We start from the raw sequence: 20,433 nt of genomic DNA on the forward strand, positions 1-20,433 counted from the left end.
ATTTTTCATAACCATATTAAATACTAATTTTTAGTATTAAAATATTCTTTATTAATTAAAACAAGACCCCAAATGAAAATGTTATAGGCATCCATAAGTAGCTCCTTTGCTTTATACACTGCTGAATCCTAGAAAAAATTTTTTCAATCCAGAACATAATTTCACAACCCCCACCCATACACACAATTCTCTGTCTTGATGAAACCACTGGCAGTCCTGGTGAAACCACTGGCCATCTCCTGTTTCCTTGGCAACCATACTATCCTTAGGTGGCCTGATGTCACTCTGGTTTAAGAGATATGAGGGGAATAGAACAGAAAGCAAGGATGTGGAATTTTCATTTCTGAGGATCCTTCTCTGATGTGCTTTTCCATTTTAGAAATTTTGCAATAAAAAAACCTATACAATCCTTATTTGCCAGCCGGATCATGTCTTCTGCTGTGGCATCTCTAAGAGCATCCTGGTCAGGGTCCTGTAATGGCACAGCAGATGGATCGAATCGCTGCAGCTGTCTCAACTGTTCAAGTGATAAGCCAGCTCCCATCATCCCTTCTTCTCCAATCCGTGGCTCCTATTAGGAGAAAACCAGGTGGATGAATGCTGCCCCTGCTACATGTTAACAATTAAATTAAAAGATAAACTAAAAGCTGGGGGTGGTGGCGCATGACTATAAGCCCAGCACTCTGGAGGCTGAAGCAGGAGAACTACTGTGAGTTCAAGGCCAGCCTGGGCTAGATTGTAAGACCTTGTCTCAAAAATACAAAACAAAAACAAAAAAAGAGACAAACTGAGTTAAACCTATCACATCGTCCAAAACAGAGAACAGTAAATGCTTTTACTTTGCGGAATGTACATGATGCTTTTGAGTGGTAGAACAGAAAAGCGGTACTATGTGTTCACGCAATGAAAGGAAGACCATTTACGTCCTGCATGCTTACCAGGTACTGGGTGACACTGTAAAAGGCCTGAACTCCAGTTAGAAACCCTGAACTGAAACTGCAGCTCCGTCAAATTTTTGCTGTGTGATCTTAAGTAGGTAACTCTATCTAAACCCAACTTTTCAGATCTATAAAACAGATAAAATGCTAAGTTCTGAACTAAAATAGAGAGATGGATCATGCCTGGGATACACTGAGAATGCAGTAAATGGAACATTATTATCCATAAAGTAACAGATAAAAGTCAGCTTTACTTAGTACTTATCACACTTCTGAAAAAAGTTCTTCAAATATCAAAAATGCGTTTCTCTGACTCATCCAATTGGTTTTACATGTCCTTGGAGAACACATATTAGTAAAGGATCAATAAATTAAGGCTATATCCATTAGCTTTGAGTTATATAGAATCCAAACAAATTAAGTGGTCCTTGCAAACCACAAGTACAAAAGATCCATAACTAACTTGAATCATCATTCAGAGCCACATGTTTATGTATTAATAAAGATAGGTTTTCAGATATGTACTTAAGAACACAGATTGACATTTCAGTATGAATTCTAAGTGAATTCTGAAGTCTTCCCTTCATCTAGGGCTTCTGAGTCTAGAAACCATTTCTGGATTACTTATTTATATGGCTTAAACTTGAATCATAAGTAGTCTTCAGAATCATAAAATTAGATTAGTACTAAGCACAAGAAAGCTTAAAGGTTAGATTTTTATATAACAAATTATAAAAAAGCAATAATCCTCAACATTCCCCTTTTCCACCGGCCTTCTTGGTCTTTGGATATTCCAGTTAGTGAAGTATGTTTGGGCTTAGATGTGACCTGAGACAAAAATACTTGATATATATTGTTAGGAGAAAAATATGGGATTAGAAATGAGGAAAAACAACTTTGAAACCCAAGTGCCAAGTCCCATGAAAGACAGCTATTAGTAGAATAAACACGTAACAAAAATCACCCAAGTTTTGTGTCATTTCAGCATAATGGCAAAACATAAGGGGAAAACAGTCTGTCACCAACATGCAAAATCCCTGTGGCCATCTAAAAGTGATCTAAAAGGAGAAATGTTCTTGTTTACTAAGGTATTTGTTTCATAAGTTTTACTTCACATATTTCAGCATGTAACACCCAGCGCCTATCACCACACTTCCACTTCTGTGGTTTGTCACTCTGCACAGAGAAAAACTGAAACCACTCTTACCTGGGGCTGAAGCTGGAGGCAAGGAAATGTGCTGAGGGCCCAGGCAACCTGCTCTTCATTTTCTGCCAGGGTGATAGTGCACGTGCTATAAATGAGCATGCCTCCTGGCTTCAGCAGCTGGGCTGCCTAGAGAGAACTAAGTCAGTCCTGTACACCACAAGGCCACGTAAGTGAAGGGACTTTACAGCATAAAGGGTGACACCTACAAGTAGCTGAGAAATAAAACAAAGAACGACATTCTCCATGGTAAGTAAGCAGAGCACAATCCTTGCATCCCAGATCAGCTGCATTTCCCGCCTTAGCACTCTCGTGCTTCACTTGGACCAGGATTCTCAAACACCAGAGTTTCATACACTCAGACAGCAACCTTATTTCAAAAATTGGGAAGTTCACATTGCTAGGCCACGCCTTCTTTCTGAATTCCACACTCATATCCAGCTGCCTCCTCAACACTTCATGTCCCAAAATGAGCCGCTGTCTGAAGCGGCTTCCGAAACCTATCGTGGAAGTCTTCCCATCCTTCTGAGGTGGGCAGCGCCAGCCCAGATTCTACTTCACGCCTCTCACACTCGCCACGTGTCCCCAAATCCTGTAGGTTCTCTCACAGCCTCCACCAGGACTCTGGTGCAGCCCTCCTCATTTCTTAGAGGACTCACACAGTCTCCTACTTAGTTTATTGCTTCCCTCCTGTCTTCTGACCACTTATTCTCTTTTTTTATTTATTTAAAGAAAAGGAAACGAAAAAAAATACATGGAGATTAAAAAAAAAGGGTAGAAATAATTCTAAATTACAGACAAACAAAAGGTAAGAAATTGCCAGTTGATAAGTTACAAATTGTCATCTTCGAAATGGCTGTTCAGGTTATAGAATTAAAGTATATAGAATGACATTCAAAAAAAAAATGACCCTACAAACCATTCTGCTCTATGGCCGAACAAAAGCTCCGTAATATGATTATCAGTCCCACCTATTTGTTTTACATCTCTAAGAGGATAAGGTTAACCATATCAAAACAGAACAGAACATTTTAAAAAAAAATAAAAAACAATTTAAAGAAATACAGATTTCAAAGCAAGTCCACTGGAGATCTACCTTATCTAACTGTCTCTAGCTTCTTACAAATAGTTGTCCCTAACCTCACCCACTTTCTATACTTATTGCATATTATAGAACTAATCAAATCATTACAGGATGATGGAGTCTTTTTAGGTCCTCAAGTTCCAAATTAGGGAAGACAATACCAACTACCATCGCATCTCTCATTCTCTTTGTGATAGCCGTCCCCATCTTTGCATATGCTGAAGTTGAGCTGAAGAAACCAGTCCAGAGTCATTTTAATCAGCAAGCAATAGATTGCTAGAATTTATATTATAATGCTACAAAATAAGCCTCGGGTTTTTCAGGTCTCTTCCTCAGAGTATTTGTTCCTATCCTCTCTGTATTATAGGGAAAACCAAGTCATAACAAGACAACGAAACAATTTCCTAGATAAACATGCAATGGATAGGACTTATAAAACTATAATATAAATGATCTTCCATAGCTACTATGTTTTCTCTTGTTATTTTCAATAGATTTGTCGACAACACTGGCTTATTATAGTTAAACATACTATCACCTATTTTTATAAAAACTTATCTTTGACTGCATTGTAGTATTTGAGAGCTGTTACTGATTCATACCAGTATGGATATCCTTTACATCTTGTCATGCTCAGAGTAGATTCCTCTACTTTTAGGGTTGATTCTAACACGCATACAGATTTCAAATAGGATCAGTCAAGGCCAACCAATAGTCTTATGATTCAGATACAATTAAGATCAGTCATAGTAAGACAATGTAAGTAATACAGAATTTCAGCCTAAGTCAATAGGAAAGTAAGGATAGTTGCCGTGGTATAACCTGCTATTTTTGGTTCTAGAGGTCTGTGTCCTCAAATCTGATATGAGTGGACAGACCAGAACAAATTTAATTCAATCTAAATATGTCACTAGGACTACTGTGTCTTTTAAATCGTTATACACCATTAGCAATGACCTCTGCTTTTTTTTTTAAATATAGTTTCAGAGCTGTCTCTACTAAAGACTAGCTTACCGTCTCTGCCTCATGTCTGCTACTCCACTTTTCTGCTATAATTTGTCCACCTTATTCCCTCATTCCATGGTCTGCCCCATTCACTGAGGCTTCTCTGCCACTGTAGCTGTAATCCTGATATCTCTTCCTCTCTTTCTCTGTAATGTTCTTCAGCGCTCTCTGTAGGGGTGGATTGGTGGCCACGAACTCCCACAGTTCCTCCTTGTCTTGAAAGTATCTTATTTCTTCATTAATTTTTAGAGAGAGTTTTGATGGATATATGAACTTAGGTTGCATATTTTTTTCCTTCAGGGCTTGGAATATTTCTCCCCACTCCCTTCTTGACTTAAGAGTTTGTGTTGATAAGTCTGCTGTTATTTTGATAGATTTCCCGTTATAGGTAACCTGCATCCTTTCTCTGGCTGCTTTTAATATTCTGTTTTTTTGGTGGATTTCTGGGATCTCGATTATTATATGCCTAGGCGTAGATCTGTTTTGGTTGTAGGTAGCTGGCGTTCTGTATGCTTCTTTTATCTGGATATCATTTCTTTTTGCTATACATGGGAAATTTTGCTTTAATATCTCTGTGAATATTTTTTGTATTTCATTTTTGGATGTTCCTGCTTCCTCACTCACATTCTTTATTCTTAGGTTATGTATCTTTTTATCATCTTCCAGTTTTAGAATTGCTTCTTTCTGGTTCCTTGTTATTTTTAAGAGGATTTTTCTTTCACGTTCATAAGCCCTAAATCTCTCTTCAAGTTTCAGAAGGTTGTCTTTAGTTTCTGTCAAGGCATTTTGCCAATATTCAATGGAGTTCTGAGTTTCCTGATATTCTCTTTGGATCTGTTTCATGTATTCTAAGTTATGCTTAAATTCTTCTTCAGATGCTTCTCTTTCTTTTCTGATTTCCTCAGTTCTTCCATCTGTGTTCTCTTGGGCGGGGCTTGTCATTTCTTTAATTAATCTCTTTATATCTTGCCTCACTTGGATCAGGAGTACATCTTTAAATTCCTCTATGAGATCATGTAAGTACTTTTTAATTTCGGCTGATGCTGTGTCGAGTAGAGGATGGTTACTGTGCTTGTTCTCTTCAGTGTTTAGTTCTCTTGGGTTTAATTTCTCCTGTTGAACAGCTGGAGGTTTTTTTTTATTTTTATCTCTTGTCATGTTTCTGGTTTCTTTCAGACTGTCCTGGAGTTCTCTGGCCCTCTCCGAATTGCTTAGGGCCTTTCAGAAGCGTGCTGGCTTGAGTTTTTGCTGTCCTCCCCAATTTGCTGTTATCTGGGGTAGGCTGGGATGTAGGGGCAGTACAGTCTAGTCTCTAGCCTCTGTGTCAGTTAGTTCATAAATTAGGCTGTACTTTCTGGTTGTCACTGAGTTGTGACTATTTTGTATCTGCTTATTGGGCCCCAAGCAAAAGCTTGGTTTAGCCCCAGTAGCTCCTGCCAGTTCTCTTTGAATCAGAAGCAGCTGAGTAATGGCACAGGATTCTGCCCAGGTCCCAGCCGTTCTCTTCCAAACCTCTCTGTGATAGGTGCACCAGAAAAGCAGATCTGCCCAAAACAAAGATGGCTCCCACTAAGTTCTCTGTGTGGAGCTGAAGCCAACAAGTAATCAGGCTCTGCCAGGACTCAAGATGTCTTCCACCAGCCCTCCCTACAGGGGGACCTGGTGATGTCAGAAGCTGCGATTTCTGCCGCCAGGCTAATATGTCTGCACCAGACTCTGGGTTATTGATTTCCCCGTGGTGGCGGGCCAGCTGTTCTCTGGCCAAACCCAGCAGCCGCGGGTTTTTTTTGTACTCACCAGAGTCCGGTGCAAGTCCTCGTTCCGGGACCGCCGCACACCAAGCTGTCCACTTTTCCCCCACTCGCGGCTCAGCGCTGACTGGTCAGATTTCTGTGCACCATTTAGATTTGAATTGCCAGAGCTTTGTACATCCGCTCTGGTGCAGCGGTGCAGAACTGGCTGCTACTTGGAGTCTCGATCTGGGTCTCAGTTTCCCGCGGTCTCCAAAAGCAACTCAGCTTTTCGTGCTGGGTCCACGAGTCTGTTTGTTGATTTAAGGGCGCGGGATTTGTAGCCTCCGGTCTCAGCACGACTTTAAATCCTCCAGTTGTACTGTCTTGGTTAATAAGAATCGCTATCGATTTGTCTTGTCCTCTCCATGCTGTCTTTTTTTATCTTTGAGTTTGAATTCTCTGGAGAGATTCTTCGCTCGATCCCCTAGCTCGCCGCCATTTTCAGCCCTCTGACCACTTATTCTCAATCCAAAGCCAGAGTGCAGTGCAGTGTCCCACTGGTCACCTCTTAGCCTGACACCCTTCCAGTGCCCTTCCACTGCCACCCAGCGTCAAAGCCAAAAGTCTTTAGAGAGGCTGCAAGTCCTCCGGAGGCCTGCCCTCTGGCTTCCTCTACAGTACCTCATGTCCTGCTTTAGAGCCACTGGCCTCCGGCTGTCTCTGGAACTCGGCAAGGCTCGCCCCACCTCGGGATCTTTCGCCCGGCTGGAACTCTGGGACACTCCTTCTCCACATTGCGTACTCCTTTCGCAGGTCACCTTTGCTCCATGTCCCCTTTACAGCAGCCTTCTTCCTGACCACCCCGTGTGACATCCCAAATGCTACAGTCCAGCACTGCTACCGCACTTGCCTTGCTTTGGTTCTCTCCGCAGGTTCCTAGCTCAGGGCCTGTCATAATCTGAACAACTCACTCACTTGTTCACTCTCCCCAACAACCCGAGATGGAAAACTCAGAAAACAGGGGTATGAATCGTTTGTCGACTTTTTTACTTCTGTGTTATTGACACCGATCATAGCGTGATGTCTTGCATACAGCAGGCGCTCGGTGTCAAGCAAATAAACCAGCAAATAAAGTGCTAAACTAGCATGAATTTGTCTCAAATACCTATATTTTATTTTTAAAATTTAGCATAAATGTTTGTGGTTTCTTCACACTAGAGAAATTTAAACTTTGTTATTATTTATTTGTATGAATTTGTTTATTAAATACTTTTCATTGATAGTCTTGTAACAACCATGAGGTAAGATTACTATTTGCAGTGCAGTTCCTATTAGGTTGAGTCCTTATGCTCATTTCTCTGAATTTGAAATCAGCATAACTAAAGTCACTTAGGTGAAGAAGCCATGGCTCAAATCAAGATGTGTCCAACTAAATAATGCACATTCCATTTCAATTTGTATTCATCCAGTGGCACACCTGCTATATTCACGTTGTTTCTCACAGGTCAGATATTCCTTTTTATTGAAATCATAAATCTATCTCTAGAATCTTTTAAAATTTCCTTCTCTGCTATACCCTAAAAAAGAACAAAACCCAAGTCCCTTAAACTGGGATCTTAATTTCACTCTTAAATCCAGGTGGCTTGCAGGTATATGTAAAACTTCCTGTTTGCTGCCTGCTGTTCTAACTCTATGTATTTTCTGACTACTACAGAAAAAATGTTACACAATCCATAAGGAGTGGCTACTTTTGTGAACTTGGAAAGGAGAGATGCATAGAAATGTACGCAAGGACAACTTAAGAGACAAAATAATTACAGTACATCCATTATTGTGCTCGTCTACGTATTTATAATTCAATGGCTAAGAAGAAATAATGAATTCATCTTTGATCAAAGGGTGTCTATACTCAGTGAAATCATAGAAATAGAGTGTTTTATCTGGGTTTTTTCTAACACACACTGGAAATCAGTTAATTGTCAAAATTTTTATGGCCCTTTTACTGGATGCTGCTATTCACTACTGTAATCTTTTGCATCTCATTGACTTTCTACATTTATGTCATCAGCTGACTCAGGAGCCCAATAAAAAAACAATTAATTTTGCATCAATTCTTTATGTCAGTTAGTAACTGTGTGAACCATTCACCTTTTTAAAAAGACAGACCACAATGTTTGAAATTCATTACATAATTCAGGAAGAAATTCCACCATCATCTTGTATTTGAAAGGGTACACTACTGGGTTCCACATACCTATAAGCCCATCACTCTGGGAGGCTGAGGTAGGAGATATGCAAATGCAAACCCAGCCTGCACAACTTAAGTGACTTAATGAGATCCTGTCTCAAAGTTACAAATTTACACAGTGCTGGGATGGAGCTCAGTGCAAAGGCCCTAGGTTTAAGCCTTAGTACTAAAAAGTAAGTAAAATACAAAAAGGGTGAGTTGACACAAAGGAAAACTCTCTGTATTTAAATTAGGCATTCTCAGTCTTTTGTGTGAAATAAAATATACATAACATAAAACATCATGTTAACCATTTTAAGTGTGTAATTCAAAAGGCATTAAGTGCATTGTGCAGCTATCACTTCTACATGTGTCCAGAACTGTTCGTCATCTCTAACAGAAACTCACCTCAGACAGAAACTCTGTAACCACACCAGGAACCCCCTAATCTCCATTCCCCATCCCTTACTCGCTAGTGACCTCTAGCTTACTTCCTATGAATTTGTCATTCTAGGGCCCTTATATAAGTGGAATAATACAACATTTTTCCTTTTATGTCTGGCTTATTTGATGCTTCAACGTTCATCCACATTAGAGCCTATGTCAGAATTTCACCTCTTTTTAAGGGTGAATAATCTTCCATGTATGGATATGTTTATTCATTTCTCTGTTAATGGATTTGCGGGTTGTTTCCACCTTTTGGCTACTGTGAATAACACTACTCTGAACGCTGCCCCCAGTGGCTTAAACTTCAAACTACCCAAGGTCAACATCCTTCACAGCAAAAGATCATCACATACCACAGAAAAGAATTTTCGCTGTAGTGGCTGATATGACATCACTTCCTTCAAAGTCCAAGTACAAGCCATATTTGGTCTCTGTCCCATTCCACTGCAGGGTGCATCAAGAAGAATTCGGTCAAAAGATTCTGGTGAGAATGGAGGTCCTTCTATACAGCCAATATAAAAATATTTGCTATTTGTCATATTGGTCTAGAACAGAAAACTCCAGATACAAGCAACAATCAGGATCTTAATGCTGTGGTTTAGGAGACCCTGTCTCAAACTACATAATAATAAAAAGGCTGTGGCTCTAATTCAGTGTGAAGGTTCTGGGTTCAATTCCCAGTACTACCAAAAGCCAAAACAAAAACAAAAACAAAAAAACCCCCAATAGATCAAAGTATTATTTTGGATAAAAAATAATGTTTCCCTTGAGGCAGCTGGTAAAGCTAAGATTGACTTATGTTTAATATAGATTTGAGTTTGAACAAAGGTTTAAAAATGCGGAATTTGCTTGTTTGTTTTGAGACAAGGTCTTACTATATAGCTCTGACTGGCCTTGACTCACTGTGTAGCCCAGGCTGGCCTTAAACTCACAGCAATCCTCAGGAGTCAACCTGCTGAGTGCTGGGATTACAGGCATGTGCCACCATGCCATCCATAAAAGTATGGGTATTACTGTTGGGTTTTTTCCTTAATATAGAATAAACCTAGATGCAATCAAATGAGATCCTACACTCCCTACTTTAGAAACCATAGTTCATCAGAGCTAAGACTCAGAATTAATTCTAGTTATTTTAGGAATTGATTTCTCTTGGTAACTCCTACTGGGGACAACTCCAGAAAGTGAGTCTGTCAGGTAGTGGCTCTCACTCTATTGTTCCTTGGTCTCCTTGTTGCTGTCAGTATCACCCTGGTTGTGGACCACAGTGAGCCTGGATTCAGTCCTCCACAGAGCACCCTGTGCATTCACTGGAATAATTTTTGCAATTATTCCAATTGCAAATTAGTCTAATTCCTGATCTGGAGAACTCATGAAACAAAATGGTCTGTACATATCTTTATATGATCCCTACAAGTAAGACATTTTATTTAAAGTTACTTGTTCCTATAGAACCTACAGCATCATTTCAAATTTCACCCTAATGTCATCTGCTTTTTTCTGATTTCAAAGCTATTAGATAAAAGCAATTATCTGGCTCATCTCCCTCTGTAACTATCTTTGCTCTCTTATCTATTATTTTTGAAGAAATTCCTAAGAAATTATTTTTTGGACATATACTGGTAAAACCCACTAGAAATGCTACATCAATTTACCCTTAAATTTTATGTATACTTGTTTCTCCCAGTCTTCATTAAACGTGGTTTTGATTTATTGGTCATTTGTATTTTTGTCTGTATTTGGGCATATCCTCTGTCTGCCCTATTTGAGACTTATTATAAGAAAAGACACATCAAAGAGGGTAGGAGAAACACTTTTACATCACTTACATCACTTCTCCTTCAACCCCAGGCAACACAGAATAGAGAAAAATCCTCTGCTTGGGGGAAGGAAAGCAAAGTCATCAAGAGCATATTCTATTACCAGCCCCATCCTCGTCAAACCAAGTACCAGGCAGCCACAGCCCCACCTTCCAGGCCAGTCTAAGTAGCCCTAGACCCTCAGCTTGCTCCAGCAGAGCAACAGGAACACCCTGAGCATCCAGGTTCTAGGGTGGCTGCCGTGCAGCCAGGACCTAAGTCAAACCTTATGGACCTAGCCACCAGGCCAGTACCTGACTCTAAGCCAGACTCTAAGCCAGACTTTGTGGATTTTTTTTAAAACCAGGAATCAAACAGACTTTGTGGATTCTGACTCCTGGTCAGTACCTTTAGCACCAGACTCTAGCTTAGTCACTATGGTTTCAGGTACAAGAGGAGCACTTATGATCGCAGATGTCAGACTGATCCCCACAAATCCAGAGTCTATGTTTGTTCCTGTTCCAAGTCCACTTTAGTGGGCCCAGGTTCCAGGCCTGTTCCAGTGGACACAAAATCCAGTCCTGCCCTATTAACCCCTGATGCTAGGGAGGACCCCACACACTGAGGCTCTAGGACAGTGATGGTGAACCTTATAGAAACCAAGTGTCCAAGCTGCAACCCAAAACTTAAATATTTGTGGCAAAGTCCCAACACTGTAATTAAACCCAAACACTGATGTTTCAGTTTAGAAAAAACAACTCATACACTTGGCTCACACACTGAGAGAGGGTTCTGCATGCCTGCCATGGAACGCATGCCATAAGTTCCCTGTCAGTACTCTAGGACCACCAGTGTCACTTGCAACTTCAGGCCAACCCTAGGGACCTGCCCAATGCCCTGACTAAAGCTGCAGGCCCAACCAACTGACAAATTAGCCCCATGTGGACTCAGGAACCAAGACTATCTTAGCCCTGGGCAATAGCCTGTACTCAAGCTCAGTCATCCAGTTCTACATCATCTTCAGGGAAGCTTGTGTTGTTATAGGTTCTAGAACAACTGATGCACTTCTGACCTGAAGGTCCACCACCGTGGGTCCAGTTTTTACATGGGCTGACCCAAGGTATCGGATCACCCTGTCCAGTGACTCCAGTAGCAAAACAGCTCACAGACAGTGTGATCTGAGTTTCTCAAAATGGACAGATGAGCCAGAAGGCTCATTCCTACATAAAGCCAGTTTGCAAAGACTGTAAATCCCTGCTTCTTGAAATATGCAAACACAAATCCATAGCCAGAAGGATTAAGAACAAACAGAGAAACATGGCACCAACAAAGGAACAAAGCAAAAAGTACCAGGAACTCACAACTCAAGGAATGCATATTTATGAATTACTAGACAAAGAATTCAAATGATACCACAGAAGCAAAAGATTATATATAAAAAACTACTATGAACAATTATACAACAATGGACTCAGTAACCCAGAAGAAACCACTACCAAGACTGAATCGTGAAGAAACCAAGGATCTAAATAAATAGACTCAATCCATAAAGAAAAACCTATGACTTCATTCCTTCACTAGTGGATGCTACTAATCGTTTATAGAGAAAAACTAATACCAGTCATTCTGAAACTCTTCCAGAAAGCTGAAGAAGGAATTCTTCCAAATTTATTTTATGAGGCCAGCATTACCCCGATACAAAAGCCAGAATAGAAGAAAATTACTTCAATATCCTTCATAAACACAGATGCAAAAATCCTCAACAAAATATTCAAAAATTGAATCTAGAACATGACCAAATGACATTTACTCCAGGGATGCAAGCACAGTTCTATATACATCAGCAAAATAAATGTGACGCACTGCATTAACAGAGCAAAGGGCAAAAACAATTTGATTATCTCAATAGGGGCAGGAAAAGCACTGGATAAAACTCAAAGCCTTTTCATGATAAAAGTTTAGCAAATAAGCTATACAAGAAATATATCTGAGCACAGGAAGGCTGTAACAAGCCCATAGCATTAATAATAACAAAATGAATGGTAAAAACTTCAAAGCTTCTCTCTGAGATAGAGGATAAACCAAGATGTCTACTCTCACTGCTTTTCAACACAGTACTGTAAGTATTAGAATATTTAGGTGAGAGAAAGAAATAAAACCATCTGTCTGTTACTGAATGATGTTGTATACGGAAGAAACTTAAATAGTCCATGGGAAAACTATTAGGCCTAATAAAAAATTTAGTAAAGTTTCTAGATATAAAATTAACATACAAAAATCAGCAGTGTTTCCACACATTAATATTTTCCATAAATATTAAGAAAATAATCTCATCTAAAACACCAACAAAAAGAATGGTGCTACAAAAACTGAGTATCTGCCTGTGGAAAATGAAGCAATCTTTATCTCATGCCTTATATAAAAATAAATTCAAAATGGATTAAAGACCTGGAAAATGTAAAATACAATAGCAAGGAAAAAACACCGAGAAGGTTCACAACACTACTCTAGAAAATTATTTTTTAATATGACCCTGAAATTACAGCCAACAAAGTAAAACTGATATTATGTCAAACTAAAAAGCTTCTGCACAGCAAAGGAAAAGTTAAGACTACACAGTGGGAAGAAGTATTTTCAAAGTATACATCCAATAGGAGGCTACTACTCAAAACACTTAAAAAAAACAAATAACTGGAAAACAAGAAGACAATCCAATTAAAACATGGGAAAAGGACAAGAATATTTCCTCAGAAGAAGACAGTGACAAGTACAGTACATCAAAAGCAGGGAAATGCTAATCAAAACCATCACAGGATAACATCTTATGCATGATAAGATGGCTACAAAACAACATAACGGTGACAGCTCAAGTGTCACTAGGATGCAAATTGTTATATCATCATGGAAAATAGTATGGCTCCTCAAAACACTAATAATAAACTGACCATATAATACACCAGTGGGAATATATGCACAGAAATTAAAATCAATATGCCAAAGAAATATCTGCATCCCCATGGTCCTTACAGCATTATTCACAATAGTCAAGATATGAAGTCAACTCAACTATCCGGCATAGATGAATGGTATACACACACACACACACACACACACACACACAGACAGAGTAGCCTTTTCAAAAGGATATTATGTTATTTGTGACAAAATGGATGAATCTGGAGTTCCTTATGCTGAGTAAAATAAACCAGCAACCAAAAAAAAAAAACAAACAAACAAATAAATAAACACTGTATGATCCCAGTTATATGCAGATTCTAAAACAGTCAACCTGACAGAAGCAGAGAGCAGCACAGGGTTACTAGAGATGGGGAGAACAGGCCAGGCATAGGGAGGTGCTGTCCAAAAGGTAGACGTTTCCTGCTAGACAGGAAAAAACAAATTGTTGAAATCTGCTACATAGCATGGCAACTTCAGTTAATGGGAATTATGTATTTGAAGACTGCTTGGCGAAAATTTCAAATACCACAAAAAACAAATAATGGATGTGTTAATCAGCTTGTTTTGATCATGCCATGTTTGTACATACTGTGTATCAAAACACTGCAGGGTAATCCACAAATACACACAATGATGATTTGTCAATTACACTAAATAAAAAAATAAAATTTAATTTACCTTGTCAGTCATATCATGTTTAAGTGCCTTTGTTCCATCAAAGCAAAATGCTTTGATGGAATTCAGTCCTAACAACAAAGCATTCTGCTTTATTTTTTCCACTTTGTTGGGTATTTTATCCAGTGCTATTGCTTCTCCCTAAAGAAAATAAAATTCACAAAACAAAGCATAAATCCAAAGCAGCGATGAAAATACAAAATTAGCTTGTGAAAAAATATGGTCCCATTTGTACTTTTAACATTGTATTCCTTAACAAACACACAGCAAATTTATACCAAATACTGAGGTCTTTCTTTTAAAAAGATACTCTTATCAGATAATTAATCTTATAACTATCTACTTTTAAACAAGGAATCAAAACTTCAAAGTGCTTGCAACCTACTCAAACTTAAAAAGCACTTGTAGTAGAATAAAAACTGGTGCTCAACTTAAATACCAGCTGAACTGCCTCAGCACGGTGCTGAGTAGAGATGGCCCACCTGAGGAAAGTTGCCAGCATAAAAGGATGTGGAGACAAACACCATGGCACTGTGGGTTCTCCTAAGCGGTGTTGTTTGGAGCTATTGGTTGTCTTAGAGGAGCTTCTCATGGCCAGCTTCCCTGACGAATTTGGCCATTACCATTGGAGGAGCTCAGGACCTTGTCGTTAAGAGTGGCTGCGGTTCACTTTGGGAGAGCTCTGGTCCTTATGTTAACATCACTTCCTGACTACAGAGGGGAAGAAGAGCACTGTTTAATCTCTAGAAGTTTGTCACACTGGCATCCTGATATGAATTCAGCTGTTCTCAACATAGGAGGAGCTTGGGACCTTGCTGGGGCTGAGAATGGCTGTGGTACTTTTGGGGGGGGGGAGCCCTGGTCCATACTTTGAGTGTTGCTTCTTGGCTCCAGTGTAGAACCCTCAATCCACTGGCACAGATTCTTCACTCCGCTGGCATAGAATATTTTAGCTTCTACCACTGACCTTTGGGTCTTACCAGTGCAGATCCATAAAACAGACTTACTTGAGTCACTGTTATGGACTCTATGGACTCTATAGACCTCCGTGGGACTCGTGGGAGGCACTGCCATGGGCTCTAGGGCTTCAGCTGGACTCACACAGGGTACTGCTATAGGATTCAGGCCCTAAGCTGGACTCCTTGGGTCTCAATGTGTGGACAGATTTCCTGCACTTCTTGTATTTGACCATCTAGGTGACCATCATAAAATAATACTATCAGTGATGTGTACTCAGTGTCTTGTTCTCCCTGCGGCCCCTAACTACAACACTACCCATTGAAAGCAAACATTAAAATCACTTATTTGATGTGATTGTTCACCTACAGAAGTGCATGAACTAATGCATGAGACATCTGAGCTAAAATGCCTTTATAGGTAAATGAATGCCACTTATAAAATCAGCCCTCTATAATATTTTGAGCTATTCACATAAAATTTCTGTGAGTTCTAGCAATTAAAGCCAGAAAATCAGAAGCCAAAAAGCTCTGTACCACAGCAAAACATCCTAGAACAGTATTAAAAATATGTCAAAAATCCTCATATATGGTAACACATCAGTTAAGTCGAAGTCAGTAAAGATGAGAGACCACCACCATATAGGCATGCATTGTTGACATTCACGTGATATTTTAAACATACAACGATACAATATTATGAAATAAGATGGTGGACTGATTCCTTTTTTCTTGCTTTTGTTGCTCATATGTATGTATACACATATATCATCCTTATATGATATGTACATCAAATTCTCTGCTTCACAAGAGAAAGAAATTTATAGTATAGACAACAATAAAGAATATTTGCTGATAATGCTCCCACACTGTGACAGACACTTACTGGAGCTCAGCCTTGTCATTTGCTTGGCCCTGGGGGCCATGGTAAATGTGGTGAAGCAGAGTGCTCAACTCTGCTCTCTGCCATCACCAGTCCCCAGCTACTACCCTTAGTGGGCTCACTCTCTTGTCTTTGCAGAAAAAGTACAGACCAGAAAGGCAGGGCAGCACCACAGCTGTCTCACCTGAAGTCACTTTAGAGAACTGAAAGCCATACAAACTGAAAACCATACAAGTGAATGACTCAACCCTAAATTACCAGAACCCCCTAACCAAGCTGGAGCTGACCAGGAGCTCCGAAGGTATCAGCTGAATCATGCAGACTCCTGAGCCCAACAATCACTTATGTGTATGCTACTAAGTTTATATTTTTTTACATTGCATTTTAAAGTCAACTAACTAGTTGAAAACACCTCTTACTAGAGAGAATAAAAGGACTTCAAGGAACTACACCATACAGGGCACTACTATCACTATCTCAAAGCATATCACAATCTACATTTAAGCTCCCATATAGATTAAAAATGATTTGTATTAAACACAACTCCATAAAATGAACCTTTGTATTTCATGTATTTCATTTTATGCACTATGAGCATTTAAGGCATTTTTCCATCAAGGTTTTCCTGCTACTAAATTCTTGAAGTATATTTTTTCTGTATTTCTCACTATGTAATATCATGCGTATTGATTCCTCAATATTTAAACAGGTATCTTTTTCTATTGGAGAGATTCCTTAAAACTGAAGCTACTTGTTGAGGTTGTATCAGGGACACCGCAAATTCTATGTATAGTGAATATATATAGTACATATATACATAGTGAATGTGTGTGTAATGCAAAGATAGTACTCCTAGGCCTTCAATTTACTTACTTAAAATATGATTCTTTAAATGTATTATATATCTAAAACATATACTATATAGATATATAAAAATATATAATGTATAGACATATAAATATATATAAATAATATATATATTATCCCCTTTGTTTATAATACTGTATTTTCAGAAATTCTAATAAAGTTACGTACTAAAGTGTAATGGGAATTTTCATCAAAATTCTTTGGATAATTAATATACTAATGGAGTATAGCTCAGTGGCATGGAACCTGCCTGGGAAGTGCAAAGTCTTGAGTTCAGTTCTTGGTTCAAAAAAAATTAATATATTAATAAAAGGAAATATATAGCTTCAACCTAATGGTAGATATTTCTACTTTTTTCAATGAACTATTGCTTGCAAGTCCCTTGAGACTGTTAAGAATTATCAAATGTAGAGGAAAAATGAGTTTATCACTTTGGAGAGTGAGAGTATCTTCTATCAAGTAAATCAGCTAGAGCAAAGGGGCTTTTGTAAGTCTGACGTGGGTAAGTTTTTTACGTCAGTTACATACTTTCTTATATATACACTAGTACTACAATCATAACATCTTTTTCGACCACTCCTCAGACAGTTTCCAGGTAATCAGACTCTTCTGTTTCCCTCCTACACTGCCAGCCATTCCCTATATCTGCAACTTATGAATGCTGGTATTCACTATTCACATGGCTCACTGTTCGGAACCTTTCTATTCTCCATCAGCCTGTCCGTATGTTGATGATTCCCAAATTTTTATGTGCAAAGCAGACCTCTCCCCTAGACTCTGGTCTCACAGTTTACTGCCTGCTCATCTCAGTCTGAACCCAGAGCCAAGCACACGCTAGGTAAGTACACTACCCCTGAGCCACACTCTCAGCCCTTCAGTGATTTCTGAACATAGATAAATCCAGCCTATAAAAAAAAAGGAAACAACTTAGCAAATACACACGCATAGGCAAACAAAGTAACACTGAAATGAAAGTTATCAAAAGCCAGGCTTACTTAAATTCTGTGCTCAAGAAACAGGCTTTAAAATTAAACCAGATCATACAGTTTATAAGATCCTTAAGACACACCTGTGTATATATTATCTCCATATGTGTATAATTACCTAGGCTATCTTCTGAGTTCAAAACCAGCCTGAACTACAGAAGACTGTATGAAAAAAAAAAAAAAAAAAAAAGAAGTCTCAGGACAGTCTTAATAAGTGGCAATTATCTTTTCTTTTCTTTTTTTTTTTTTTTTTTTTTTGTAACAAGGTCTCACTGTGTAGGCTGGTTTAGCCTTTGAGTTTGTACCAGTCTGGCCTTGAATTCACAGTCATCCACTTGCTTCAGCCTCCTGAGTCTGCGATTACAGCAGTGTGCCACCATACCCAGGTATAAGTGGCAGCTGTCTACTGACCTTAAGCTACAGTGCCTGCCATAACCCAACAGTCCTCACTCTGGCTGAACAGGAAGTAAATTGGATTACGGTATCAGTGTGATCCCAAGTCACACACAGTCCCACCTTCACCACTGAAATCTGTAGCATGTTGATGACTTTTCTTGGGAGACAGACTCACCTGATCGTGCATCAGTGCTGCAATATGTGTTGCTTTACCTCCAGGTGCTGCACACAAATCTAGAACCCTCTCTCCGGGCTGAGGATGTAGAACGTGAGCTACTACAGCAGTTGGTAAATTCTATAAGAAAAATGATGCAAGTACTGTTCAATGACTCTAATCAATTCTAATTTCAGAATGAGAGAGTGTAAAGAAAACTTTTGAGATAATTCAGCACAGTATCCTCAAATTTGGTAACAACAGTTTTTACAAATATACTAAGTCAAGAAAGTTGCAGTTTCCTAGAGTATACTATGATCTCATGAGAACTACATAACATATCCATACAGGAAAACAGGGTCCAGGGGTTTAGCTCAGCTGCATAAGTGCCTGCCTGGCAAGCACGAGGTCATGAGTTTGATGACCAATACCAAAAAGAAAAAAGAAAGAAAGAAAGAAAACACAGGACACATTTTCTACTCCATTCATTCAATTGTCAATTGATGGCAAATAAAGTACCATCATCCTCTAAAGTAGTTCTACAAATAAATTACCATCATCCTCTAAAATAGTTCTCAATCCTGGATACACAATAAAATCACTTGGTGAGCTTAGGAAAAAATCTGGTCCCCATACAGAAAAGTTAAATGAGGATTTCTAACGACGGGGTTGATCGTGGTGCTTTAAAAATCTTCCCCAGAGATTCTAACATGCATCTAGCTGTGCAGTAAGGCTAGCCAGTGCATCTCCAACTTAGCTATACAACCACCCAGTGAAGCTTCTCAGTGTTCCAACTCAGGCCTGAACCAGGAATAACTGAAACACTTCAGATGCTAGGGCCCAGATAGCAGAATTTATTTACTGCTCCCTGGTGGTCCACCTTTCTCTGACCCTTTAATCAAATGTGTGCAAGAAAACAGGCAGTCAGAGTTCAGTTTGAGGCATTATTTTGCTTTCCTCCAGTTAAACTAGAATATGATGACAGAGTATGTGTTCAGCCAGAAATAACCTATACATCTGAGAAACTGGATTGTAAGAAAAAGTTCTAAGGACAGTCACGGTATAAATTTCTGGACTTTGTGGTCCCTGCACTTCTTGGAAGAGCAAATCATGCCCCTTGCAAATTACCCCTCTGACTCCTGTTACACCTGCTGTTCCCAGTCACATCCTTAGGGCACTGGGCCCTGGTAACATTGTGGTGACCCTTTGACCAGGTGGTCTCATTTACTTGTATTTTCTATTGGGGCTTTTGACTGCACTGAGAGATTTAGGTTGCTGTGCTGGTTCCAACCAGGTGCACAAACTCCTCCTCCAGACAAGAGGGTGGAGATCCACAACTGATGGAAAGGAAGCTGCATTAATTACCACATCCTAGCCACTGCCCAAATTCTACACAGAACCAGAAAACCTGACCCGGCCTCACTGTCATCGACATATCTGGGCAGTGCCCATTCTCAGTCTTTGAGGGTGTATTTATTACCTGACCTGTAACACTGAGCCTGCAGAGTGCACTGTACTGTGTCTGAGTAAACACGCTTGCTACAAACTACTCCCTTTTGACTGTGTCTCATTTTGTGCACTCCCTGCCCACCTCAGGGAGGACTCAAGAGCCCACCCACCACAGGACTGAAAGCACTCCAGAGTAATTACAGTGACCAAACAAGAGCTATGAATTCTTCAAAGTGTAACTTCCTTTTCACAAGTTCACTGGTAACTGAACATTCAAGAAACTCATCAGTTTTCGGAAGCTATAGGCCAGTTCAGGCAGCCAGGGGAAAGGAAGAGATAGGGAGGGATGAAAAGGAATTATCAGTGTTATGTGTGTGTACCAACTCCACACAAGGAATGCAAACACTGCAAACAGGTAGTAATGAAAAGTAAAGTATGCATGCAAACACCGAATTTAAAAAACAATAGCACAGATTACTAGAGAATGTCATCTTGCATGAAGATGCAGTTTATGATTGAACTTTTTAAAATAAATTTTAAAAACACTTTGAAAACCCCAAGGACAGCTGAGCTTGCTAACACATGCTTGTAACCCCAACACTCTGAAAGCCTGAGGCAGGAGGATCTAAAAGTTCACGTCCCGCAGAGGCAAATGGTAACTTAGCAAGACCCTGT

At 39.4% G+C, this 20,433-nt stretch overlaps 1 protein-coding gene across 2 annotated transcripts; it reads right to left on the bottom strand.

The window, feature by feature from the left end:
• Positions 1 to 334: 334 nt before the first annotated feature.
• LOC100715171 (tRNA (cytosine(72)-C(5))-methyltransferase NSUN6-like) lies at positions 335 to 18,465 on the bottom strand. 2 transcript variants are annotated; one of them, XM_063237856.1, is made up of 4 exons: positions 18,331 to 18,465; positions 8,992 to 9,140; positions 2,146 to 2,271; positions 335 to 571 (listed from the first exon to the last, which is right to left on the bottom strand). In XM_063237856.1, exons 2-4 carry the CDS (start codon positions 9,076 to 9,078, stop codon positions 338 to 340), a joined length of 447 nt encoding a protein of 148 aa, XP_063093926.1. In that variant the 5' UTR covers positions 9,079 to 9,140; positions 18,331 to 18,465; the 3' UTR covers positions 335 to 337. The 2 variants fall into 2 exon arrangements, with proteins under 2 accessions (XP_063093926.1, XP_063093925.1); XM_063237855.1 differs by lacking the exons at positions 8,992 to 9,140; positions 18,331 to 18,465 and adding an exon at positions 6,646 to 6,796.
• Positions 18,466 to 20,433: the final 1,968 nt, after the last annotated feature.

The sequence above is a fragment of the Cavia porcellus genome, unplaced genomic scaffold, assembly GCF_034190915.1.
Source record: "Cavia porcellus strain 051 isolate PalLab524CR breed Dunkin Hartley unplaced genomic scaffold, mCavPor4.1 scaffold_27, whole genome shotgun sequence".
Classification (NCBI taxonomy): Eukaryota; Metazoa; Chordata; class Mammalia; order Rodentia; family Caviidae; genus Cavia; species Cavia porcellus.

Coding starts and splice junctions, on each gene's coding strand:
- LOC100715171 (XM_063237855.1), bottom strand. CDS start 6,759: ATGTGGAGAAGGAGTGTCCCAGAGTTCCAGCCGGGCGAAAGATCCCGA. Junction 2,272..6,645: donor GCTCTAAAGCAGGACATGAG/GTACTGTAGAGG, acceptor AGTTCTCTCTAG/GCAGCCCAGCTGCTGAAGCC. Junction 572..2,145: donor GCCTCCAGCTTCAGCCCCAG/GTAAGAGTGGTT, acceptor TTCTCCTAATAG/GAGCCACGGATTGGAGAAGA.